At 44.6% G+C, this 27021-nt stretch overlaps 1 protein-coding gene across 4 annotated transcripts in view; it reads left to right on the top strand.

Moving 5' to 3' along the window:
- Positions 1-27021, top strand: part of KIAA1549L (KIAA1549 like) — a 297476-nt gene that overhangs the window by 188558 nt on the left and 81897 nt on the right. For all 4 annotated transcript variants that reach the window (XM_054524510.1, XM_054524513.1, XM_054524509.1 and 1 more), the window contains exons 7-11: positions 1110-1272; positions 3033-3092; positions 9442-9593; positions 16086-16257; positions 24711-24874. In XM_054524510.1, coding sequence (XP_054380485.1) covers positions 1110-1272; positions 3033-3092; positions 9442-9593; positions 16086-16257; positions 24711-24874 — 711 coding nt within the window. The remainder of the gene's footprint in view (positions 1-1109; positions 1273-3032; positions 3093-9441; positions 9594-16085; positions 16258-24710; positions 24875-27021) is intronic.

Below are 27021 nucleotides of genomic sequence, written 5' to 3'. Positions count from 1 at the left end.
ATTTTTGTTCATACATTGACCCAGAAAGCTTCATTTTCCAGCAACTGAAAAACTGGCTTAGACAAAATGTGAAAAGAAAACCGTGCCATCTCATAGGATGTTTTACACATTCAGTGTTGAATTAATAGATCACAAGGAAATGTAATTGCTCTCTAAAGAACATATTCTATATTTCTGAATTCCATTTTCTTTTTCTTTCTTTTTTTTTTTTTTGAAGAATCTTGCTCTGTCTCCCAGGCCGGAGTGCAGTGGTGCAATCTCGGCTGACTGCAACCTCTGCCTACTGGGTTCAAGCGATTCTTCTGTCTCAGCCTTCTGAGTAGCTGGGATTACAGGCACATGGCACCATGCCCGGCTAATTTTTGTATTTTTTTTTAGTAGAGACGGGGTTTTGCTATGTTGGCCAGGCTGGTCTTGAACTCCCAACCTCAGGTGATCCGCCCACTTCGGCCTCCCAAGGTGCTGGGATTACAGGTGTGAGCCACCGTGCCCGGCCTCTGAATTCCTTTTCTAATTAGGTTCTGTCACTCTGCCCGTGACCAGACTGGTTTTCAGCTCTCTTTGCTCCTGGTTCTTTCAACTTTCAAATTCCCTGAAAGTTTGACTCAGGCTTTCTCTGTCTGAGCAGTTGAGCCCTCCCTAAAGGTAACATTCCAATGCTCTATTTTATATTTTCAGAATCGTAAAAGTAACCTGAGACTATTTAGCCCAGGAAAAGATACACATACCAGTGATTAAGAACCTGGAGTCAAACCACCTGGGTTCAAATCCTGACTCTGTCCTTTATTAGCTGTGTGACCTCGGGTTGGTCCCTTGATCATTCTGGGCCTCAGTTTCCTCATCTGTGAAAGGGAGTCATCACTGGATACATCTCCTAGGGTTGTGGTAAGGAGTAAATGAGATGACGTGCCTTTAGCACCCTGCCTGGCATGCAGCAAGCAATCAGAAATGATGACGGTTACTCTTGTCTCTTCCTTGCTGTTTCCCCGACCCCCTTTCATTCCTTCCCTCAACTCCTGCTTAGCCTCCCCGCCCCCCATGGCCTCCATGAAACACACCCTGGTCTTATTTGGCCTGTCTCCCTCCCCTTTTCTCCTGTGTTGATTCAGATTGTGAGCACGTCCAATGCCTCCCAGGCAGTCACCTTGGTGTACGTCGTGGGCAATCAGAGCACATTCCTCAACGGCACTGTTGCCAGCAGCCTCCTCAGCCAGCTCTCGGCTGAGCTGGTGGGATTCTATCTCACCTATCCGCCGCTAACCATTGCTGAACGTGAGTATGGCCATGCCTATGGGGACCCCAATGTTTCCCCTGGGGACTTTCTCCATTTAGCAAACATTTATAGTGCCAGGCCACATACTACCAGCTTTATCATAAAGTGACAGCTAAAATATGTGATGGATTCAGGTGACAGCTAAATATGGATTAAGGTGACAGATGGATTAAGGTGACAGCTAAAATAGGTGATGGATTAAGAAGTGATGAAAAGTTTAGTGCACATCAAAGAAAGCACTTGCTAGGTGCCTTCGTCCTTTGCGTTTCTCTTATCTCATTTAATCCTCAGACCTGCCCTATAAGACAGATGCAAAATTAGCCCCATTTTGCAGAGGAGAAAACTGAAGCTCTAAGAGGTTTCACAAGATACCCACTCTCACTTAGCTAGTGAGCCATGGGACCTGGGGTTTAAACCCAAGCAGTCTGCCTTCTGAGCTTACAATTCTGCCTGCTAGGGCAACCGATCTCTGAGCAATCTGGGTTGCTATGGTTTTTCTCCCGCTTAGGCCATCAGCAAACGTTCCCAGATCTTGAGGCTCGGTCCTGCCTCCAGATATCATAATATAACTCATTTGCAGTCCATGGTGTGACTTCACTTGCTGAGGTCCCCGTAGTCTTGTGGCCTCATCTTTTTCTAATGTTTCAGTTACATAATCCTCATTACCATGCAACAGGCATAGACTTTGAAGATGCAGCAGGTTACATTTTGTATCCAAATGTTTATTTGGTAGCCAAAGGATGGAAAGTTTTGTACTTCTAAATTTAGACATTCTTACATTTCACAAGGTTGCTTGGCAAGTTTATTTTTTAATACGTATTAGCAAAATTGTCTCATAATTTCCTTCTGTAGTTGTTTTTGATACTGTAAATAAACAAGATAATATGCGTGAATGTATTTAGCACATGGCAGCCACTCAGAATTTTTTTCAAATGTTTGTTTAATGGCAAGCTTTTGTAAACGTCCACATAATAAGGAAAGATGACTCTGGGTTTTAGGGAAAAGATGATGTCATAAAAGATGGCATTATGTCACATGTCAGCATGTGAAGACTTTATTTTCCGTCATCCTTTTATTTCTGAAAACAACTACGATTTATTGAGCACTAACCATATGCCAGGCAATGTATGAATCCCTTTGCATGTATCGACTCCAGTAGGCCCCATACTTATAAAGAAATATAGGCCTTTTGTTACAAGCATTTGGCTACTAAACTTAAGTCCTTGACATTGGAAAAATCCATCCAGGAGATAATCATTCCTAACAATGTTAGTGGTGGTCGGATGATTTTTAAAGAGAAAGCTACAGCAAAGACAGGTTGCTGCTGCGGGTCTTGATAAAGAAGGTGTTCTGTTTGAACAGAAGATTTTGATGAAAAAATGGAAAGGGTAGAAACTCACAAATCCTAGAAAACTCTTCATCTACAAGTTGGACCTTTATTGAGTCTTTTAGTTTTCTAAACAGTGAGATAGTTTTGGTTCGTATGTCCTAGAATCCCTAAGAATCACAAAGCAGGATTTAGCCGCTTGCTATTTTGTCACTTATACCTGTTTTCCTTAATGAAATTTCAAATAAGCCAGGTGCCATAATGCATGCTTATAGTCCAACTACTCAGGAGGCTTAGGTGCAAGGACCACTTGAGCTCAGGAGTTCAAGAACAGCCTTGGCAACATATCAAGATCCCATCTCAAATATAACTAAATAAACGAAACAAATCAAACCTATAAAAGTAATTGGGTATGTTTCTTATTTGTTTTAGCACTGGAATATCCCAACCTTGACATATCAGAAACAACCAGAGACTATTGGGTAATTACAGGTAATCTCTTATTTTGTTATTTCCCCTCTTCATGCTGTCAGATTTGTTTGTTTTTTTTAAACTGTAGGCCATTCATTAATAAGATAGGCACTTTTCTTTGCTCCTGTCTTATAAGTCAGGAAGTTACTTCTACAGGACCAGATGTGAATGGGGTAAGCTGAGATAAGAAAAGACATCACACTGAAGATGAATATTAGCTAAACAATTCAAAACAGCTTTCAAGTCCTCTTTTGCAAAAAGTGACCCTATCAGAAGTTATAATGTTAACTGAAGAAGGTCTAGGGCATCAGTTTATAGTGAATGGTTATCAGTTTATAGATGGAAAGCCTTTTTGGACTGCCCTACAAAACTCAAATTAAAGTTAGAGGAAGGCCGGGCATGCACTTGCCTCTCTCCCCTGGCACAACATGCATCCAGACCAATCCTGGCAGGTCTTGACAGTGAGGGTGTTTGGAAATAGAAGGGGGTTCTTTTGGTGGCATTTTCTCTTTTGTTCCTTGACATTTTCCTGTGGATCTTTATGGAACAGCAAAAAAGTTCTTCTTTGTGTTTTTCAAAAGCCAGACAGTAGTTTTGGGATTGAGAGCTGAAGAACAGATGTTTGTAGGAGGAAAAGTGGCCAGCCTAGCCAGGAAGGAGAGGAACAGGAGGAGAAGTACATGAGTCTACTGGCACTGCTATAAGTAGGTGCCACAGACTGGGTGGCTTCAACAACAGACATTTATCTGCTCTCACTCCTGGAGACTAGAAGTCTAAAGCCAAGGTGTTATAGGATTGGCTTCTTCGGAGACCTCTCTCCTTGGTTTAGAGATGGTCATCTTCCCCCTGCGTCTTCACATGCCCTTCCCTGTGGGTCTGTCTGTATCCTAATCTGTTCTTATAAGGACACCATCATATTGAATTAGGGCTCCCCAGTATGACCTCATTTTAACTTCATTTCCTCTTTTTTTTTTTTTTTTTTTTTTGAGATAGAGTTTCGTTCTTGTGGCTCAGGCTGGAGTGCAATGACGCGGTCTCGGCTCACTGCAACCTCCACCTCCCAGGTTCAAGCAATTCTCCTGCCTCAGCCTCCCAAGTAGCTGGGATTACAGGCACGCACCACCCATAACCAGCTAATTTTTTTGTATTTTTAGTAGACATGGGGTTTTACCGTGTTGGCCAGGCTGGTCTCGAACTCCTGACCTCAGCCGATCTGCCTGCCTTGGCCTCCCAAAGTGCTGGGATTACAGGTGTGAGCCGCTGTGCCTGGCCTAACTTCATTACCTCTTTAAAGGACCTATCTCCAAATACAGTCATGTTCTGAGGTACTTGGAGTTAGGGCTTCAAAATAGGAATCTGGGGGGACAGGCCGGGTACGGTGGCTCACCCCTGTAATCTCAGAACTTTGGGAGGCTGAGACAGGTGGATTGCTTGAGGTCAGGAGTTCAAAACCAGCCTGACCAACATATCTACTAAAAATACAAAAACAAAAAAATTAGCCTGGCCTGGTGGCAGGTGCCTGTAATCCCAGCTACTTGGGAGGCTGAGGCAGGAGAATCACTTGAAACCAGAAAGCGGAGGTTGTAGTGAGTCAAGATCACACCACTGCACTCCAGCCTGGGTAACAGAGTGAGACTGTGTCTCAAAAAAAAAAAAAAAAAGAATTGGAAGTGGGGGGACACACGTCAGCCTGTAACAGGGTGGAGGAAAATCCTGTACATCATGGAAGATGTGCCTGGGTAAGCAGCCTGGTCCCAAATCTCCCCTCTGTCGTCTCCCATCCCCTCTCTCACTTGCGGTCCCAAGCAAGTGGCAGATGGGCTGCTGCCTAAAATACTAAGGACTATACACCCCTGCTGGATGAAGCCTGCTCAAGAACTCTTCTAAATTGCAGAACATTGCATTTCTTTCCCCCTGCTGCAGAGCCATCGGTATGCAGAAATCATTTTACCTGCTAAGAAGGCATGCAAAAAAACCCACCAGAGTTTATGCCCAAGAGAGAAACAGTGCTAACCCAGCAACACATTTTTGGAGCTAGTGGCTTATGTAACATTTACAAAATCATGTTTTCTTTACAAGGAATGGTGGTTTTTTTTAACATGAAGATATTCCTCCCTTCTGTTAACTTTAAGGTTTACATTAAATGATAACTCATTCACCCTTCACCACAGGCTGTCCTTGACAACCTCTGTGTCATCTTTTCTTCATCTGCTCGTGTCTTGCCGTGCCTCTATTTTGGTAACATTACCTTAATCAAAAGCTCCATTCCAGGTCTTGTTTTCAGGACTCTCCTCAGACTTGGCCCTCTACCCACTCACTTATGAAACCCTTATTTGTTATTGCTGTTGGTGTTCAGAATAAACAGTGGCTTCCATCACTGTGTTTAGGGCTAGCTGGATCAGTTGGTTAGTGCTTGGGAAGGGCTGGAACCAGGTCTTAGGATGATCATCCTGCCTTCCCTTTGACCTGTGACCACTTTCTGAACCCCTGGGTAGCCACCAACCTGCCCCATAATTTACCAAAAGGGTAGGGGATAGGGACCTATGAGGCTTTGTTCAGCCTTTACTCCCAGACATGCATCACAGGCTTTCTGTCTTCTGCTCATTTCTAACAGCCAAGAGGATTTGGAGCAAATTCTCTTTTCTGTAGTTTGTATTATAGAAGTCTGACATGTTTTCATCTGTTTTCTAACTAAACTTATATTAAATAGGTTTTTGCAAACTGTACATACTTCTCCTGCCTCAGAGGGTGGGTCCCTTCTTGATGGAAAATCACTGGCTTAAGGTGACTCCTGAAGTCTCTTTACAGAGAACCTAGAGGCTCCCCTGCCACTCAGGGGTCCTGCAGTGAAGTTTGTATATGTGAGGCAAGATAGAAATGTGCAGATTCAATATTGCTGCCAGACAGAGGGGACAGCCCATTTCAGGCTTATCCATCTGCCTTTATTTCTCCCGCCAGAGGCAAAATATCCCAGACCCAGTAACGGAAAAATTTCTTCTGGTCTCAGCTCTGCCATTTTCTAACCTAGTGTGTCCTTGAGGAAGCCACTCGGGCCATGTGGACTTCGCATTCTCCTTTTTTAGGAGGAGGGAGAAGTATTAACTGAGCATTAAGATTCTTTTAGTGCTAAATGTGTAGGATCCAACCGCAAATAAAACAATTTAGCCTGAGTACAGAAGGCTGAACCAGGCCTGATCACTTGAATTGTAGAGACCAGTGTGATTGTGAATAAAGAAGGAATAAGAGAACAGTGATGTGAAAGTCATTGAATCTTCTGGACAAAGCTTCATTGAACACAGCTGGGGATGTGCCCAACTCCTCTAAGCTGAGTCACGGGTGGCCAAGGCTGGGGGGCCAGGGCCCTGGCTGATGCGCTAGGGGGCTGGTGTCTTCCTGGTTGTCTGCGCCAGGTCTGAGCTTCTGTGGTTCTGTGGTTTCTGTGTCTCTGTGAGAGAGAGGGGTACATGCCCCTTTCTGCTGCCTTCCAGTTGGACAGAGAGGGCTAGGGAGCCTGAGCCTGCCACATTTTTCAGGGGAAGTGGGAAGAGCCATGTCCTGGGGACACATTTCCATGCCTTGCAGGTATTTTCTTCCTCTGGTAAGGATGTGTTTAGCAAAGAAGGGGCACGTTGTAACAACAGCAGCTACCATTTATTGCCGTTCCCTTAAGGGCCTTATGATAGTACCAGGCTAGAAGCATTTTTTATTGAATTATCCTTTCTTAACAGTGACACGATCAGTAGTAGATTATGATCCCTGTGTTTTCAGATGAGGAACTGAGGCATAGAGAAACTCAGCAACTTGCCTGAGACTACTCAGGAAGGGGAAGCCAGGAGGCAAACTCAGGGCCCTGCCCCCAACTCCAGCTCTTCCCCAGCTGCCCCCTAAGAAGGACACATTCTCTTTGCCAAGAGTGGTGACGAAGCTGTGGAGATCGTCCAGTTGATCCCCTGTAACTCTGTGAGAGATTCCCACAGCCTCTGGCACTTCTGTGGAGGCTTTTTTTTGTTTTTTTCAAAAAAAATTTTTATTGGCTGGATGTGTTGGCTCACACCCGTAATCTCAGCACTTTGGGAGGCTGAGATGGGAGGATTGCTTGAGCCCGGGAGTTTGAGACTAGTGAGGGCAACATAGTGAGACCTCATCTCTACAAAAACAAAAAATAGCCAGTGTGGTGGCTCATGCCTGTAGCCCAGGCTACTTGGAGGCTGAGGCTGGAGGATTGCTTGAGCCCAGGAGGTCGGGGCTGTAGAGTCGTGATCCTGCCACTGCATTCCAGCCTGGGCAACAGAGGGAAACCCTGCCTCAAAAGAAAAAAGAAAACAATTTTATTGTAAAATATACCTAACATAAAGTTACCATTTTGAACATTTTTAAGTGTGCAATCCAGTGGGATCAAGTATATCCACTATATTATATAACCACCACTGCTATTTCCAGAACTTTTTTGTCCCCTGGAGGCTTTTGACTATTCCCTTTATTTGATGTCTGCCTTTGAAGCATCACCGAGATTCCCATAAAATAATCCCCGATGACACCTCTTGACTGTCCTGTGTCCCCTCTCTCACTCTTGGCCAGTGGTCAGGAGAGGACAACTTAGAAGTAATACTTCAGTCATTTGATCTGTTATTTTGCTAGACAGGCCATCTTTGAACTGGCAAGTACATGGGCTTTTCTGTCTGGGGACAAGAGGTGGGCCAGCCCTTCGTGATCTGATAGCTGTGTCATGAGGGATTCCGGGGGTCCTCTGGGACCTGACACAGTGGGAACAGCACAACTCTTTGTTTTATGAATTTGCAGGAATTAGGCTGATGCATGAGCTGCGAGTGTCTCACAAGGGCCCTAGAAAGAGAGCTGCTTTTATACCCTCCAGGGGGATTATTTGGCATTTATGGCTTCAAAGAAGTAATTTCAGAGACCTAGCTGTGGGTTTTCTTTCTCGCTTGATCTATTTAAACATTATTCTCTGTATCTATTGTCACCGGTTATCTGGGCTTGTATGGAAAGTGATGAGTAGCGTTGGCTGCTGGTAGCCCCCTGTTGTACTGGATGCCATAACTACAACGTGTTCTTCACATCCAAGCTATTTCCATATCCTGGTAGGTGGATGATATCGATGATCCTTGGATGGGCTCTGGTAGAACAAACTCTATTAATAATGAAAAATCTTATCTTCCCAGCCCTTTCAAGTTTTGGTCTCTTTAAGAAAATGAGATTTGTTTTTCACATTTTTAATTTTAAACATGACCGTGTTTGAAGGGAACCTTTGTGTGTTTGGGGTGAAGTATGTTTCCCAAGGGATGTGGAACAAGGACTGGACTTTGGGGGTAGACAGAAAAAGGGAGTTGCCCTGATAGTAAGTGAACACAGCAGTCCTAGAACAGCCCTAGTGGTCCTGAAAATCCTCCTCCCTGCCCTGGCCATGGCTGAAACTGTCATTCATGCCTTACCTGTTGACTACGGATGCCCTGGCTGTAGATGAAGCCTAGCGGTGGAAAAAGGATGGGGAAGAAGGGTGTTCCCTTTACCTTCCTCACAGCAGGCAATGTTCTAAGCTGCTTTACACATCCTGTCTCATTTAAACCCTAGAGCTCATTGGCTTATGTTGGCTATGATGTACACTTTCTTATTGCCTTTTTACAGAGAAGGACTTGGACTCAGAGAGGGCCAGTGGCTTGCCTGAGGTCCCCGAACTGACAAGTGCCATAAGAGATAGCCCACTCTTTCCATTCAGCCATCCTCTTATTGAATGAGAGAGCATCTGAGGGGTTTGGGTAGCTTTAGGGTGGGCATTCAGAGGACTCCACAGAGGAGGCAGAGATGAGGACACTGAACAGGGTAGTCTGCCCAGATATAAGGGATTGAGTTGCAGGATGGAGCTCAAGCTGTGGACAAGGCAAAGTAAAATAGGAATAGCCCTGAGCCAGACCTTGAGTGGAAACCAGCAAAAATACCCGTTAGCCATACCTACAGCTGTGCTGTGTTTCCATGTGGACTTTTAGCAACACAGATCATCATCTTAGGTGAAGTTTGAGTTAAATACAGCAGCATTAGCAATGTCACAGTTCACAGAGCAAAGAGCCCAGGCTCTGGAGTTACACAGTCTGGCTTGGGTTTGGACCCTGACTCTGCTGGTTGCTAGCTGTGTGACCTCAGACAAGTCACTTAATCTTTTCAGCATCTATAACATGTGGATAATGATTGTCATCGGGCTGTTGCGAAGGTGAAGTAAGGTAAGGATGGCCAAGCCCTAACATGAGGTAGGGCACAGTGGCCCTTGGTGGCCTGTGCAGGGTCAGTGGTGCTTGTGCTTACTGAATCAGCAGAAAGCCTGCCTTCTGAGCCTCTCCTCTGCCTTCTGCATCCACAGTGCTGCAGGGTGTGGACAATTCGCTGGTGGGCCTGCACAACCAGAGCTTTGCCCGGGTCATGGAGCAGCGCCTGGCCCAGCTATTCATGATGTCCCAGCAACAAGGCCGGCGGTTTAAACGGGCCACCACTCTGGGAAGCTACACTGTGCAGGTAGGTGTATACAGAGCCACTGGGATTTTCTAATAACTGGGGGTAGACAGGGGGGAATGTGCTTCCTGAGACTAAATAAGTCAATGTGCTCAGAGGAGCCTCCATGCTGCCAACTGACTAAGCCATTTTATCAATGCTGCTGTTAGGTTTTGGGAACTGATGGTCATAACCATCAAAAACATGAAGGAGGGTGAGAGTTTGCTGCTCCTCCGACATTGTCACTAACTAGGTTATAACACAAGGAAGTCTTGTTACAAAATCTGTACTCATGCAGATATTTTTGAAACAAAAAATTCTTGGTAAGCAAGGACAGACTCATCATCAGCTTGTTCAGTAAGCTCAGTGAAGTCACAGCTCTCTGTCCTTTTAGACTCTCTCACCTCCATTCCTCTGAATAGCAGATGCACCATTATTCCAGAGACAGGATTCTGTTACCTGTATGTAGTCAGTTTCAACAAACAGAACCCTCGAAGCTTATAGTGGACACCTGGCCATGTAGAGATTTAGGCTGGAGGAATGTAGCAGACACTAGCTGTATCCAGCCCACATCCCCTTACCATTTCTGTGCATTCCAGTTGGAGTTCCAATAGCCAGCCTCTGAATCTTTTTCAGAGGGCTACTTTTGAGATGTCAAAACCTGCTTTGCCCATGCCATGCTGGTTGGAAGTGCCTGAGAATTACCAGTATTATAAATACCCTGGTTCTCGTGGCTGGGAGAATTCTGAAATGTTTTAGATCATTTTCAGAGCTTTCCCACAGAATTAAGCTTTAGTCATTGACTGCAGTAATTGGCTTAATAACGCATCCCTTGTAGGCTCCTTCCCATTGCTGTATTACCTCCTCACCCTCCTGCCAGTTCGTTGCACCTCTCAGATAAACTAGAAGCACTCAGCTCTTCTCAGGGTCTACTTCTGAGGGCACCCAATCAAGGCAGCAGCCATCCCCAGGAGCAGAGATTCTAAACCTTTCTAGAAACTTTAGCCAGTTCCTGCAAGAATGGGAGCCTCTCTGGTGTATTCTAGCCAGGTCTGCTTATCTTGAATTGCACTGTCACCACTGAGAACTCATGTCTAACATTTGTTGTGCTAATTAACAAAGCTCTGTTGAGTATGATGTCAAATTAGAGAAGCACTCCTGGTAGCTGCCTCTGGAGTGGGGACTTCCTACCTGGAATTGAGCAGACTACCCCTGGCATGTGAACCCCTGATTGATGATTGACCACATCTTGAGTGTAACTGAACCATAGCACACATGCATAGTATCGCACTGTCTATGAGTAAGCATTTTAAAGGAAATTGCAGCCATTAGCATAGTCTGTGTGCAAATCCTGTCTCCAGGCAATCTTGAAAGTATAGACAACCCATCTTAATGAATACACTTCCCTGCATGAGTCATCGTCATGCCCCTGATGGAGACTCTAGGTTCCTCCATTCGCAGTTGGTGAATTTGGCCCTTTGTCCTATTGGATGTTGCTTTGGTTCTAAAAGTCTTCGTGGTCTGGGATGACCTTATCACGAGGTAAAGCGGTGGTTAAGCTCGCATGTCAGGTTTGTGATTTCTCCTTTGTAGGTTCCATGTGAGCTCTATAATTTCCACTCCTCCAAATGACAGGAAGAAAGTCACTGGTGCTCAGATAACGGAACTGGGATTTGCATCAGCCAAAGGGGGAGAAGGGGCCACCCTACAACCCTGGTGTTATTTGTAAACCTAAGAAACCTAACACATTTGGCATACCAAAGGGCCCAGAGAGGTGTTCTTTCTCTCTCTCTCTCTCTCTTTTTTTTTTTTTTTTTTTTGAGACGGAGTCTCGCTCTATCATCCAGGCTGGAGTGCAGTGGCACAATATTGGCACACTGCAACCTCTGCCTCCCGGGTCCAAGCTATTCTCCTGCCTCAGCCTCCCGAATAGCTGGGATTAGAGGTGCGTGCCACCATGCCCAGCTAATTTTTGTATTTTTAGTAGAGACGGGATTTCACCATGTCGTTCAGGCTGGTCTCAAACTCCTGACCTCAAGATCCGCCCACCTCAGCCTCCCAAAGTGCTGGGATTACAGGTGTGAGCCACCACGTCCAGCCCTCTCTCATTTCTTCTAAGAGCTCAGTGCACTTGGCCCCTTTAGCTGCCTGGAAAGTCTGAGGGAAGCAGGTGGGGGTTTATTTCTGAAAATCCCTGATTTACAGAGGGTGTAGATCACCTTGTAACATACCTTTAAAGAAATCTTGGCAGGAGGAATTTGCTATTAAGTTGGAATTGAGAGAAACTATTAGATATTTGAATGGTCATTCAACTTCTACCGGATTCTACTAACACTTTCCCCACCTCCTTTCCCACTAGGGAAAGGAATAACATGCCCCAGTTTCCCCCAAAAAATTCACTCTACGTGGGTTACAATATCCTTCTATCCTAAGGCCTTTCTTCTGGGCTTAGATCATTTAAAAAGATGAGCTACCTTCATGAATATGGAGATTCAACTGTCTAGAATCTAAAGATATTTCTCTAGTTGACATATTTGAAAAATTGAGGCCTAAGAGAAAATATATGACCACTAAAAATTTTTAAATATTTGACTTAATTTGTAACCGAAGTAAGGCAAATTTTAACTACCACAAGATGCCATTTTTACCTACCAAAGATTAGTAAAATACTACGATCCAGTATTGATGAGTGTGGAGCAAAAAGGGCACTTTCAAACAGAGCAACTGGGTATGATTTTTCTGGAGGGAAAGTGAAGAATTTAGACAAGAAACTCTTAGATGATCACAAACTGACTCCTAGAAATTCATCTTGGCCAGGCACAGTGGCTCACGCCTGTAATCCCAGCACTTTGGGAGGCCAAGGCGGGTGGATCAAGAAAGAGGTCAAGAGATGGAGACCATTCTGGCCAGCATGGTGAAACTCTGTCTCTACTAAAAATACAAAAATTAGCTGAGCATGATGGTGCACACCTGTACTCCCAGCTACTTGGGAGAATGAAGCAGGAGAATTGCTTGAACCCAGGAGGTGGAGGTTGCAGTTAGCCGAGATCGTGCCACTGCACTCCAGCCTGGTGACAGAGCGAGACTCTGTGGTGACAGAGCGAGACTGTCTCAAAAGAGAAAAGAAAAGAAAAGAAATTCATCTTGAGGACAAGGACACACAGGTGAACACAAAGACAAAAGAGTGAGGATAGTGTTTTCCAGAGAGTGTCTAGAAAGTGATTAGGCCGTTCTTGCATTGCTATAAAGAAATATCTGAGACTGAGTACTTTATAAGAAAAGAGGTTTAACTGGCTGATAGTGCTGCAGGCTGTACAGGAAGCATAGTGTTAGCATCTGCTTCTGGAAAGGCCTAAGGAAGCTTCGAGCATGGCAGAAGATGAAGGGGGAACAGGTCTCACATGGCAGGAATAGAAGCAAGAAAGAGGGTGGGGGGAAGCTCCACGCACATTAAACAGCCAGATCTCACAAGAACTCATTCACTACTGCGAGGACAGCACCAAGCCATGAGGGAGCTGCCTCCATGACCCAAATACCTCCCACCGGGACCCACCTCCAACACTGGGATTACACAATTCAACATGAGATTTGGAGAGGACATGTATTCATACTATATCATGATCTTATCAAGTGTTCTTTTGAAAAGGGGCTCTCTGGCCAAATCGGTTTGGGCAAGGCTACATCCTAAAGCCCCTTCTTGAAGAGTCCCAAAGCCTATTTGCATACCAAAGCTCTGAAAAGACCTGAAGTAAAGACATCTCCTTAATTTTCTCCAACATACTGGTTTCCAACTTTAAACGTCAAAAAGCCCTTGTTTTTAAGTAATATCTATATATTCCCAACATTTTATTATGAACTTTTTTTTTTTTTTTTGAGATAAAGTCTCACTCTGTCACCCAGGCTGGAGTGCAGTGGTGTGAGCTCAGCTCACTACAACCTCCTCCTCCCAGGTTCAAGCAATTCTCCTGCCTCAGCCTCCTGAGTAGCTGGGAGTACAGGTGTGTGCCACCAAGCCCGGCTAATTTTTGTATTTTTAGTAGAGACAGGGTTTTGCTATGTTAGTCAGGGTGGTCTCGAACTCCTGACCTCAAGTGATCCACCCACCTTGGCCTCCAAAAGTGCTGGGATTACAGACATGAGCCACTGTGCCTGGCCAACATTTTCAAACTTGTAGAAAAGTTGATAAAATTATAGTCAACACTCGTATCACTCTCTAGGTTCTACAGTTGACATTATACTGTTACTATTTTATATTTGATTACATATATCATTTCCAAACACTTCCATAAGGTTTTCTTAACATATATTTTCATATACTTCTAAAACATAGATTGATTTTGACATTCTGGCATTTCATATAAATGGAATCCTACAGTACATACTCTTTTGTATAAAGCTTTTTTGACGCAGTGTAGTGTTTTGACATTCATCCATGTTGTTGTGTCATTCAGTAGTTTATTCAAATTTTTTTTGCTGAATAATAATATCTTGTATGAATATACTACAGTTTGTTTATCCATTCTTCTGTTGATGTACACCTAGGCTTTTCCAGTTTGTAGCTACTAAACAAGGCTGCTGCGAACATTCTTCCACAAGTCCTTTGGTGACCACATGGCTTTCACTCATCTTAGGTATATAGGCTGGAATTGCTGGTTCATAGGGTTGATGTACGTTAGTTCTATAGGAAACTGCCAGACCTTTCTCTGAAGTGGTTGCACCATTTGCACTCCCACCAAACAGACAGGTGTTCCAGTTGCTTCACTTCCTCAGCAACACTTGGTGTTGTCAATTCTTACTTTAGCCATTCTGGTGGGTATAGAGTGGTCTCTTGTGGTTTCAATATGAATTTCCCCATTGAGTATGTGCTTATTGGTTATTCAGACTTCTTCCTTTGTGAAGTGTCTGATCAACTCTTTTGCCCATTTTCTATTGGGTTGTAATAATATCTATTTTTAATAGATATTATTTTTATAGCATATACACAAAACAGTATAAGAAAGATACAGAGTTTAAAGGACACTAATAAAAAGAATCCACAACCTGAAGGGTAAGAACATTACCTTTACCTTATCCCAAAAGCCTTTTATATGTCTTCTCTGATTGTACTCCCTTCTTCCCTCTTCACAGTTTAGAGTGAATCTGAATTTTGTATTAAATCGTTCCCATATTTTTTGTATAGATTTTACCATCCACGCCTGTATCTCTAAATAGTATATTATGTAGTTTTGCTTAATTTTTAACTTTATATTTTGTGATTTGTTCCTTTTGCTCAAAATCAGGCTTTGTATTCATCTGTAATGATACGAATAGCCATAGTTCATTCATTTTCACCACTACACTATAGTATTTCATCATGTGAGTATACAATAGCTCATTATCCAACCTATTATTAACAACATTTGAATTTTTAGTCTTTTTACTGTTATAAACAATGTTGCTATAAACATTTTTGTACTATCTTTTAATATCCTGTGAAACTCATAATCTGTAATATAAACTTTGGAAAATACTGTACTATTTATGATTTGTTAATTATAACGGAAAAAGTTGATAACCAAATGTTCAATAATCAAGGGTTAGTTTGATTTACCAGGCATGCATACGGTAGACCACTATGTAAGTATTAAAACTTAAGTTTTAGTATTTGTGATTATCAGTTGTTAATTACAGTAGTAAAAAATTAGTAACAATCTAAATGTTTAATAATAAAGGATTATTTAAATAAGTTTATGAGGTATGCATCAGAATGCCATGTAAAAATAAACGTTTATGCTTTTGTTATATTTAAGGTCCTTTAAAGATGCAAGTAAAAATTGCAAGATATTGTATATAGACTATGATAAATAATTTTGTAAACTAATAAGGAAAAGGGTTGTGTGGGCAAAAACAAAGAATGGAAGCAAATAATCTATAATGGCAACAGTAATTAGCTTGTGAAAGAAGGATTACAGATTGTTTTTATTTTATTTCTTGATGTTTTTCCATATTTTCAAATTTTCCTATAGTGAATATGTATGACTTTTAGAGTAAAAAAAAGCAAAACCATCGTTTTAGAAAAAGAACATTGGGTTTCCAAGTAGTGTTTTTATCAGAGATCTTTTGAATTGCAGACATATAAGTTAATTTTTCTCCCTCTCTGGCAATTACAGACATTTGAATTTAACAGTCCTGTTTGAGAATAACCTAACATGCCCTGAATTAAATGCAGAGGCCTATTTTCAAATGAGGCCAGAGTTCTGTGGATGCTGGGAGACATCACTATCCTGTGTTTTCTTCTCCAGCTGCAAACTGTTCTTTCCAGATGTTCATATTTTTCAAACCTTTTTTCTCCTCCCAGTCTCCTGCTCCAGCGAGAGCAGGCTTCTTGAGAGGCTGGATATAGGGAGGTATGCAAAGGTTGGCGTCTAGCCACAGAAGGCTTCAGCAGTCAGGAGAGGAACATCTGCTGATCACCTGGGTGATTGCAGGGTCCATGCAAAATGCCCCGCAAACACTCGGCCTCTCTTTTTCCGAAAGATGGTGAAGATGCAGCGTGTCCCAGGCCCGAAGGACCCAGCAGAGCTGACTTACTACACCCTGTACAACGGGAAGCCTTTGCTGGGGACCGCAGCTGCCAAGATCCTGAGCACCATTGATTCCCAAAGGATGGCCTTGACCCTGCATCACGTTGTCCTTCTGCAAGCTGACCGTAAGGGAATGGTCTCTTTATTCAGTCTTTTTAATGCCATTAAATGTTTCCTGAAAATCAAAATGATTCCCCAAAATCATGTTAATCATCTCAGAGCTAAACATATTTGTATTCTGGAAGGTTCTTAAATCAATCAGCTATGTTTCTGTGTTGTTTCAAGCAATAAGGGATATGTTTTAGATACTGGAAGGATGGTAATGATATTACTTTGCCCCCAAGTCCTACCCACCCTTCTTCCTCAGCCTAATCTAGTGAACAGCTATGAAAATCACTATAGCTGAGATTATTTTTGTATGCCAGGAGAATTAAAGATAATTTGATTCAACAAACATTTATAAAGTTCTACATGAAGTCGCTTAGTGCTGGAGGATGTATGGAAGTGGGCAAGACCTGGCTCCTGCTCTTAAGGAGCAGGGAGACTTAATGCAGGTGCAGTGGCACACAACACAGGAAAGTGCTGTAAAAGGCAGTGTGTGTTAGGGGGTCAGCAGAGGGAAGGTTTGCTTCGAAGGGCATCTGGAAAGAGTGAGCAGAGGAAGGATGTTAAAAATAATAGCCGTCTCTTTGAATACCCTCCCTTGTGGCAGCTGCTATGCGAGTTACTTCACCTAGATTTTCTCACTTTCTATTCTCATTGGGGCAGTGTTTACTCAGATCTAAACCACAGGAAAGGAAACTGAGGCTCAGAAAAACGAAATAACCTGCTCGGCATCACAGAACGAGTGCTTAGGTGGCCGGGATATTAATCTACATCTGTCTGACTTTGAACCTGTGTTCTTAACTATATGACACGTGAAGATTTCAGCAGAGGGAGAAGAAGGTGTGCGTATTCCAGAAAGAGAGGGCAGCATGAGGGAAAGAATGGAGGTGAAAAGTACCAAATGTGCTTGAAAAATGCGTTCAGATTGCCTGGGGTGCCGACACCCATGGAGGAGTTAAGGGAATTGGGAAGGTGTATTGATCCGGAGACCAAGGCCTTGAATGACACAGAAGGAGATAGTACACACTCTGATCAGCTGTGGGGTGCTGGTGAAGATTTCTGAGCTAAGGAGTAATATCATTGGAACTGCCCATTTTTAGGAAGCTTAATTGGTCAGCAGTGTCTAGGATGGGAGCAGACAGGAAGTGGCAGGATGGTGAGGAGGCTCTGTGGCATCCCAGGCATTGGGAACCCAAACAAAAGCTATAAAGAGAGTGGGGGAAGGGGAAAGGGTATGAAGGTGAGAGGTTGGGTGGTAGAAATTTTAGTATTTGGCAGCATACTGAGCATGGAAGGCAGGAAAGGTCATCTCCCATGGGTTTGCTTTCCTAGCTCATGTCTGTGTTGCCCAAGTCCCTGACACCTGGCTTGTGGTCTTCCTCTCCTGCTCAGCTCTTGTCTTTATCCAGTTTACTTTTGCTTCCAGGATGATGGTCCAGACCTTGTATTGTCTTGCTCGGCCAGCATATCCTCACAGACACAACTTTGTCTAGGAATGACGATGGTCACTCTCTGCAATCTTGTTTTTCAAAGTGACATTTTTAACCAAGATTCTCTTCCTTTGCACCTCTCCCCTTCCCTCCCTGTGGGCTCCGTCCTCATCTGCTCAACAGCTTGCTTCATCTCTTTTGCCGCATCCTCTTTATGTGGACACCAGAGCTTTCTGTTCTCAGCTCTTTCTCCCTCTCTCCAGGTGAGGAATAAATCATAGAGGACAGGAGTGAAAACCACTGCAGGTGTCCAGGCGAGAGCTGAAGGTACTAAAAGTGGACATTCAGAGAAGTGAACAGATTCGGGATATTTCAGGGGACAGAGGCAATGGCGCAAGATAATGATTCTGTATATAGCCAGGGAAGGAAGCGGGGCTCAGAGGAATCAAGGGTGACTCCTAGGTGCTGGCTTGAGCATTGGTTGTGGTGCCATTTGTTGAGATGCAGAAGGTGCAGGCCAAAGAGGATAAGTGGGGTTGGCATGGGAACAGGGGAGATGGAACTGGGAGTTTGGTTGTAGACGTGTTAGGTGTGAGATGTCTACTAGGCATCCACGTGGATCTCAGAAGACATAAACTCAGGAGTCATCAACATATAGGTGACATTTAGAGCTAAGGGAGTAGGTGAGAATAACCAGGTGGGTTTAGCTAGAGAGAAAAGGGAGAAACTGAGCCCTGGGGAATCCACATATGGGAAGAGTGAGAGCGAGCAGAGGACACTGACCAGGAGCAGCCAGGGAGACGGGAGGAGAGTGTGATTTTCAGAATGCAAGCAAGGACAGCAGATCTCACGGGAGGGAGAGAGCTACGTGTCGATTTATATTCCCAAGAGGCAGGGCATGACAGGGTAGAGATTAAGGGGATTGGAGGTTGTGACCTTAGCAGGAGTGGTTTTGCAACCAAATGGGCTGAGAAGAAGAACAAGGCGTGGGGAAGCAGTGACAGCAAAAGGGAGGAAATCTTCTGGGGCAGTTGCTGGAGGGACTGTATGGCATTCCAGTCATTGAGAACCCAAACAAAAGCTAGAAAACTTGAATTGGTGTGTGTTTGAATATTGAGAGGATGCTGTCATGGAGAGGGAGAAGCTGACAATGCAGAAGAGAGAGGCAGGAATTGTAGGTGCAAAATCTGTCAATGAATGAGGCAGTGGGATCTGGTGCACAGGTGAAGGGGTCCACACAGACAGCTGGTCCTTTCTAATGAGGGGAAAGTGGAGTATGGGGGACACATGGTGATGGAAGCTTGCGGACGCTGTCTCTGATTGCTTCTGCTCTCTTGGGTATAATGAAATGAAGTTGGCAGCTGAGATCGAGGTGTGTGGGGTGGATTTGAGCTGGGGTGTGTGGTAATACACACTGAGAATGGCAGAGCAAACTGCCCAAAAAGTGCCGGAAGATTGACAGGGCTCCGCTTCTCCTTAATCCTCATGGCTGTGTCCACACCACTTCTCTTTTTCAATCTCAGGTCCTTTGAAGCTCCCTTTCCTCACTGCAGTCACCTCAGGGCCCCAAGAGGCCCCCATCACTCACTGGAGATTTATGCACCTGGCTCAGTATCTCTTCCTCTCTAACACTTCTCTTCCGGCCATCTGCTACTTTGGCCTGTCAGTTCCATGACAGTTCTATGATGGTCACTGTCTGTAGTCTTATTCTCAAAATGACGTTTTTAGCCAAGACTCGCTTCCTTCACTCCTCAAGGCCACGCCAGGCCTTGAGGTACTTGGGATGGGCATGAAAAGGAAAGCTGGCTTCATGGTGAGCAGCTGTGAATGGAGTGTCAGGAGGACTGGGTGAGGCTAAGGGACTTTGCTAGTGGCAGTTGATGGGGAACAGTGGACGGGGTCAGGGGCTAGGACAGGAGAGAGAGATCCTATCAGGTTAGACTCATGGAGGCTTTTGGGAGTGAGAGTCTGGGAGGCGAGGGATGGCCTGGAGGCTCAGCTGTCACTCAGAGAGTCGAGATTCAAACTCTGTTTGGCCAGGCTCAAAGGCTGCCACCCTCTGACCCTTCCAGCCTCACTCCTTTGTCTCCTTCAAATCCACTCAGTCCTCTCAGTTCCCTTCCACAGTCACTCACAAATCCATTTCCTTTTCTCCATCCCATCATTCTCTCCCACTTGGACCATGGCAGTAGCTTCCAAAGTGACTCAAACTCCCGTTAATGTGCCTTCCACATTGCAATTAGAGTCATTGTAATAAAACATGGATTCTGATCTTACATTGACTCCACTTTAGAAAAATACTTGCTGGCTCCCATCATTCACAGAATAAAATCCAAACTCCTGTCTTCACAGCAGGTGCACCCAGCAAGCCTTCAGGACTGCACAGCTTGGTCTCAGGCTGCTTTTCCAGCCATGTGGGCTGCGTTTCTCTCCTTCATATCTAAAGCCACACAGGGGTTTTCATCCTGCATGTTCCTTCTTCCTTGAAGCCTTCCTTGGCCCCTGAGGCACAGCCCTCTGTCTCCCTTGGTTCCAGGAGCTCCCATTGCCCTCCTCACATTGGGCCATAACAGTTGTTGTCTGTCTGTCTCCCTCATGAGCTCTTTAAAATCAAGTGCCGCATCTCATTCATCTTGGAAGATCTAGCTCTAGTTCCTTCCTGGTTCTATTCTTGTGAAGGCAAAGGAACCACCCTTCACCAGATGCCTCTGCTAGGTGCCAAGAGAGGCATATGGTTAGGAGACACCATAGCACTTGAGAGAGGAGCCTTTGAAATAAGGTAACCCAGGCCCAGCCCCTGCTCTTCCACTTTCTAGTTATAGAGCTTGGAAAATGAAGCGTCTCTGACCTTCATTTTCCCCACCTGTAAAATGGTAATATAAAAAACACCTCCCTAAGAGAGCTACATAGGAGATTAAAAGAGATAATTGTTGCCTGTAAAGGGCTTGGTGCAGTCCTGGGGCGCCTGTTAAGCACATAGTAAGTGGCAGCTGAATCTCTCCATCGGTATCCCAGCAACACCCGACAATATCCCACTGGCATCCCTGTGATATGTGTCATCATCCCCTTAAACTCCACACAGCTTGAACAATAAATTACCTTCTGCCTTCTAACAATGCCTCTCCTCTCCAGTCCCCTTTCCATCTTCATTAGTTGCACCCTCTTCTCTGTATTATATGGGTTCTTCTCAACCTTCAAATCGCCTTTCTTCTTCATTTCTCTCCTGTAGTCCTCTGGCCTCACAGATAAAGGAGATTCAGCTGCCACTTACTATGTGCTTAACAGGTGCCCCAGGACTGGGGACACTGATGGGATATCAAGGGTATGATAGGATATCCTATGAAGGTTAAGAAAGGTGTTGGGAATTCAAGCCTAGACCTCTGGAGAGAGATTCAAGGTAACGCTATAGACTTTGAGGATTCTGTAGATAGAGATTAGAATTAAAATCCTGGGGAAAAATATGAGTGCCTGGTGAAGGAACGTAGCTAGTGGATGGAAGAGGAAAGCAAGAGGATGTCGTCTGGGAAATATGTCCACCCCAGGAGCTGATGAGGACGAAGATAAGGCCAATGCAGGAGAAGAGGGCAGAGATCTTTAAAATCCCATTTTCTCCCAGTAGTTTTAAAATCAGCCTACAGTGTTCATCTGAGGTCAGGACTTTGAATAGAGAGTCACAGTGTTGAATACTTTGTCTCTCTGAGGGGAGAGTGTCTGCATTCTGTGTGTTCCAGAGCCTTCTAAATCACTAATTCTAGGGCCAAGACTGGAGCATGCAGTGCCCACGTGACTCACCCCATCACCTCTGGGTGACGAGGCAGCATTTGACTTAGGAGGTTTGCATCTGGTCCATTTGCAGGGTCTGGAGTGAGGGGCACTTCAGAGTTGTTATCCAGCTGACGGAATAGGGAAAATTCACCCCAAGGAGAAGCATACCAGAGCAGGAAGTGGTTTACTTTACATGGCCACCAGACATTTATCTGAAAAAATGCCACTTGGCTGGGCGCAGTGGCTCACACCTATAATCCCAGCACTTTGGGAGGTTAAGGTGGGTGGATCACCTGAGGTCAGGAGTTTGAGACCAGCCTGGCTAACATGGAGAAACCCCATCTCTACTAAAAATAAAAAAATTAGCTGGGCATGGTGGTGGGTGCCTGTAATCCCAGCTACTTGGGAGGCTGAGGCACAAGAATGGCTTGAAACTGGGAAGCGGAGGTTGCAGTGAGCTGAGATCATGCCATTACTCCAGCCTGGGAGACACAGTAAGATTCTGTCTCAAAAAAAAAAATAAATAAATAAAAATAAGAAAAGAAAAAAAAAAGCCACTTAAAGAAATAGGCTGACCCTCTGGTAAAGAGGACTCATGCTCATTCACTTTTTTAACAGATATTTATTGAGCACCTACTATGTGCAGGGCACTGCTCTGGGCACTGGAGATACAGCAGTGAATGAAGTGGACAAAAGTCCCTGCCCTTGTGGAGCTTATGTTCTAGGGTGGGCAGATCAAAGAAACTAAATAAATAAGTAACATGTTTGACGCTAATTAGTGCTATGGAGAAAAGTTGGGCAGGGAAGGGCTAGGACATGTTGAGAAGGTAGTGGTTGCAATTTTAAATTGTTGGGGGGTCAAGAAGAGAATCACTGAGGAAGTAACCCTTGAGTGACCACCTGAAGAAAGGGAGGGAGGCAAGGGTCCCTGAGGATATCTGGGGGCCAGGTTCCAGGCAGGGAGAAGACAGTCTGACACCCAGCACCGAGGTCATTAAGGGAGCAGAGTCGTAGCTGTGAGATCAGAGGCACAGAAGAGCGGCCATGGTCACTAGGGCCTCACGGGCTGGGCCCCCACTGGGAAGAGAAGCCACCGGAGGGTTTGGTGGGAGAACCACGTGGACTGAGCACTAGCCAGCCGCTGGGCCCTGGGAGGACTCTCTCCTGCATCCAGTCACCCCAGTTATGAGCTCTAATATTTGAGACATAGGTGACGGCCACAAAAACAAACTGGAAACACTTGAATGGATGCCTTCTCCTTTCAACATTTGCTGTACGTGAGAACAATTTATTTTGTGTTAGATTATTTGGACTCTTTGACTTCATTCCTTCTGACAAATACTGTGTGTATGTGTGTGTGTGTGTGTGTGTGTTTACGCTTGCATATAAGCACGTACTTCTATTCATGTGTGTTAACTCGGAACCGACTTTAACTGTTTATTTCAGAGAAGTGACTTTTCATAGAAACGTTTGACCTCTCTGGGTCTCAGTTTCCTCATCAGCATATTGGGGATGAGAAAAGCATGCAGGCAAAGGACCTATCACAGCGCCTAACACACAGTAGGCACTCAGGAAATGGGTTTTCCTATCAGCCCTCTACTGAAATTCTTGCAATTTAAATAACCCTTCATTCCTTTTCACCTTTAGGCATGACTTTGTACTTTTAGGTGATTACGCCAATGAACACGACATTGAGTTTGGATGACTTTAGTTGACCTAACTTTACTCTTGTTTTGACTGTTAAATGAATTTATTAATGTGTCTAAGATAAAATCTTTTCTGTTTATGTAAATGAAGGTGAGGGGATTTTACATACTGCACCAAGAAGAAGCACCTCCACTAAAACAATAAAACTGGGTAAAAGCTGAACATTCTTGCTAATAAAAAAATAGCATGTATTTATTTAGGGTATATACTGATACACTGTACATTTTTCTCCATCAGGATAAAATAACGATAAAGAGGCATACTGATATTTTTCACAGAAGCTATAAGCTTTATGTTAATGGCAGAATACTCACATATAAATACTGAATTACTAAAAGCAGGAGCAATTAAGTGTTTAATGTCAACAGAAACATATTATCTAATGAGCTGTTTTCAGAAGTTAATAATGTGATTAATCACCGATTGATAAAAACTGTGGAGAAGAAGCTCTTCTGTACTAATAGTATCCTGAGCCTAAGGGCAGTCAAGTGAGAGGTAGATCTTGGCTAATGAGGAACCACTTGATGTCAGGGCTTGGTTGAAATCAGAGAGGAAGACTGGCTGGCTCCTTAGGCAGGTCTCACCACGTGGCACTTACTGGTGGGGTGTTCATATTCTAGGGTCTGGGCCTCAGTTTTGCCTAGTTAGCCCCCAAGTTCAGCAGGATCAGGAAGATCAACTCATGCTAACCAGGCTTACAAGAGTTTGATGTATAAACCAGATTGCCAATATATTAATTTAAACTAGACCAAACCTACCATGGAGAAGGAATTTCTCCTTTTAACTTGTCAATACTTTTTCCTGTCTCTAGTAAATCATATGATGAACTTTGGCAAATGTATACACCCATGTAACGCAACTCTCTATCATGATACAGAGCATGACCATCACCCTGTTGCCCTTTCCAGTTAATTCATCCCAGCCCCCTCGCCCCGAGACACCTACTGTTTTAATAGCACATTCTTCCTGCTGCCAATCACTTTGGTTGCTCTTCTTTATTCTGGTTCTGAGAACAGCCTGAGTCTTTTGACTAGACCGAGGCATTTCCAAGCTCCCAGCCAGCTATTCTGGGGGAGATCCATCTGCTCATGTTACATTTTACTCGTTGCTCACTCTCAGGGTGACTACACTACAATATTGAGAGTCATTTCTCTGTGGCTTTTGCCTCTTGATTCCAGCACACATTTCTAATCTGCACATTTCTCAGCTTCACTTTTCTTTTGACTTGTGGATGTCACCCCTGGGGAAAATTGTTACCGATCCATCTTTTTCTCCTCTTCCTCTCAGTAGTGGTGAACTCTAGCATTTACTGAGCAACTACTAGAGACCACACCGAAAACACTACAAAGTGACAGCCCATTTTACAGATGAGGAAACTGAGACTCAGGGAGCTTAAGTCACTTGCCCAAGGTCACACAGCTGCAGAGGTGGAGGCTTTCTAACCCCAAACCCTCTTAACCTCCCACGTCCTTCTGTCCAGGACTTGGGACTAGGGTGGGGGGTTATGCCTGGGTTGCTTTCCTCTTCCCAGTGTTGCTTGTCATGTCCCTCCTGCTGGCTCTTTCCCACAGCCGTGGTGAAGAACCCGCCCAATAACCTGTGGATCATCGCCGCGGTGCTGGCGCCCATTGCCGTGGTCACGGTCATCATCATCATCATCACTGCCGTGCTCTGCAGGAAGAACAAGAACGACTTCAAGCCTGACACCATGATAAACCTGCCGCAGAGAGCAAAGGTATATGGAAGTGGTGGGGAGAGGGGCAGGAGGACAGGCCTGCAGGAGCTCAGCCTGCCTTTCCCTCTTGCCTTTTGAGGCCATTGCCAGAGCCTGCAGAAACATCAGGGCAGGTCCTCATTTTGAAGGAGATCCTTTCTTTTGGTCTCAGGACCTGATGGTTCGTGGTTATCTGATGCCCATTCTGCCATCAGTGCTTCCAAGCGCTTTATATACAGCAGCTCTCTAATTCTCACAGCTGCCCTTGGAGGAAGGACTATTATTTTACAGATGAGAAACCGAGGCATAGAAAACTACAAGCTAAAGAGACCTGAAAGGGATTTTAGAGATAATGTAATCAGACTCCCTCCTTTCACCCATGAAAAGTAACTCTTTCAAGGTCATATGGTTGGTAAGTAGCAGAACTGATGGTAGAATCAGGTCTGCTATGTTCTGAACGTTGTGGTCCACAGATATATATGTTGAAATTCTGACCCCCAATGTGATGGTATTAGGAGATAGGGCCTTTGGGAGGAGATTAGGTCATGAGAGTGAAACCTCCAGGAATGAGGTTAATGCCCTTAGAAAGGAGGCCCTAGAGAGCTCTCTTCCATGTGAAGACACAAAGACATTGGCAGCCTGCAGCCCAGAAGAGGTCCCTCACCTCTGACCATCCTGGCACCTTGATCTTGGACTTCCCAGCCTCCAGAGTTGTGAGAAATAAACTTCTGTCATTTATAGGCCACCCAGTCTGTGGTGTTTTGTTACAACAGCCCGAACTGACTTAGACAAAGTCTCTTGGCTCCTAATGCAAGGCTCTCTGGAGTACATGCTTGGTTGGAGTGACATCTTCAGAGGCCACCATGATGGAGAAGCTGCAGGGCTTTGGCTGGGTGGCCAGAAAAGCCCCGTTCAGTGGCTCCACTGAAACCTGTCCTGGAGCCCCATCCACCCACTGCGGCCTCCACATCTCTGCACCACCCACCTCCAGTGACTGGGAAAGAAATGGACTAGGACATGCTGCAGGCTGATTTTCCGGTCACATTGCTCCCTTCATGATATTCCATGAGGGAAATATACTAACTGTCATACCCGATGATTAAATAATGCCTTACAATTTGCTGGGCTCCTTGAGGTCTGTCACCTCGTTTGTTCATCACAGCAGCCCTATGAGGTAGCTCGTAGTCAGGGAAGGTTTTATTATCCTCATTTTACTGCCAAAACACTCAAGGGAAGGAGAGACTTTGGGGTTTGTCCAAAGTCATGCTAGCAGCAGAGGGCTGACTGAGGCTCACATCCGAGTCTTGGAGCATTTTCTCCATTATACACCTACCTGAACCCTGAGATTTGGCAAGTAGAATCCTCTTCCAGCTCTGAAGATCTGAGCTTTGTCTACCTGTGCAGGAGTGAAATAGCAAACTACCCCTCATATTCCAGAGCCATTGGAATGCATGTCGGCCATGGAGATCGTCCTTGCGGGGGTAACGCATGCCTTAGTTCTTTCTTGATGATCACACCTCACTTCAGCAAAAGAAATCAAAGGATTTTTATTGTTTGTTAAACTGACACACCTGTTTTGATGCTGCAGCTTGTTTAGATACTGTCTACTGAAGAGCCAAATGCCAAAGCGAGTTGTTCTGTTTCAGTTGACACAAAGGCACCTGCTTCCCAGACACAGCAGGATGTTGGTAAGAAGTGTACATTGGGAATTGCCCAAGCAGTGCAAGGTGAAACTCTTCCAAGAGTGTGCATTTCGGCCAGGCGTGGTGGCTCATGCCTGTAATCCCAGCATTTTGGGAGGCTGAGGCAGGCGGATCACCTGAGGTCAGGAGTTAGAGACTAGCCTGACCAACATGGAGAAACCCCATCTCTACTAAAAATATAAAATTAGCTGGGTGTGGTGGCACACACCTGTAATCCAAGCTACTCAGGAGGCTGAGGCAGGAGAATTGCTTGAACCTGGGAGGCAGAGGTTGCAGTGACCCAAGGTTGCACCGTTGCACTCTAGCTTGGGCAACAAGAGCAAAACTCCGTCTCAAAAAATAAAAAAAATAAAAAAGAGTGTGTATTTCATCTCCATCTCAGCTTAGTTACAAGAGCCTTTTAGACATAATGGTAATAACCCAGAATCTAACTGTACCCGCATCCAGGAATACAAAACATGCCAT

This window comes from Pongo abelii, chromosome 9 (assembly GCF_028885655.2).
Source record: "Pongo abelii isolate AG06213 chromosome 9, NHGRI_mPonAbe1-v2.0_pri, whole genome shotgun sequence".
In the NCBI taxonomy this organism is placed as follows: domain Eukaryota; kingdom Metazoa; phylum Chordata; class Mammalia; order Primates; family Hominidae; genus Pongo; species Pongo abelii.
Note: the sequence above shows the minus strand (reverse complement) of the source record. Positions and strands in the feature narration are given on the sequence as shown.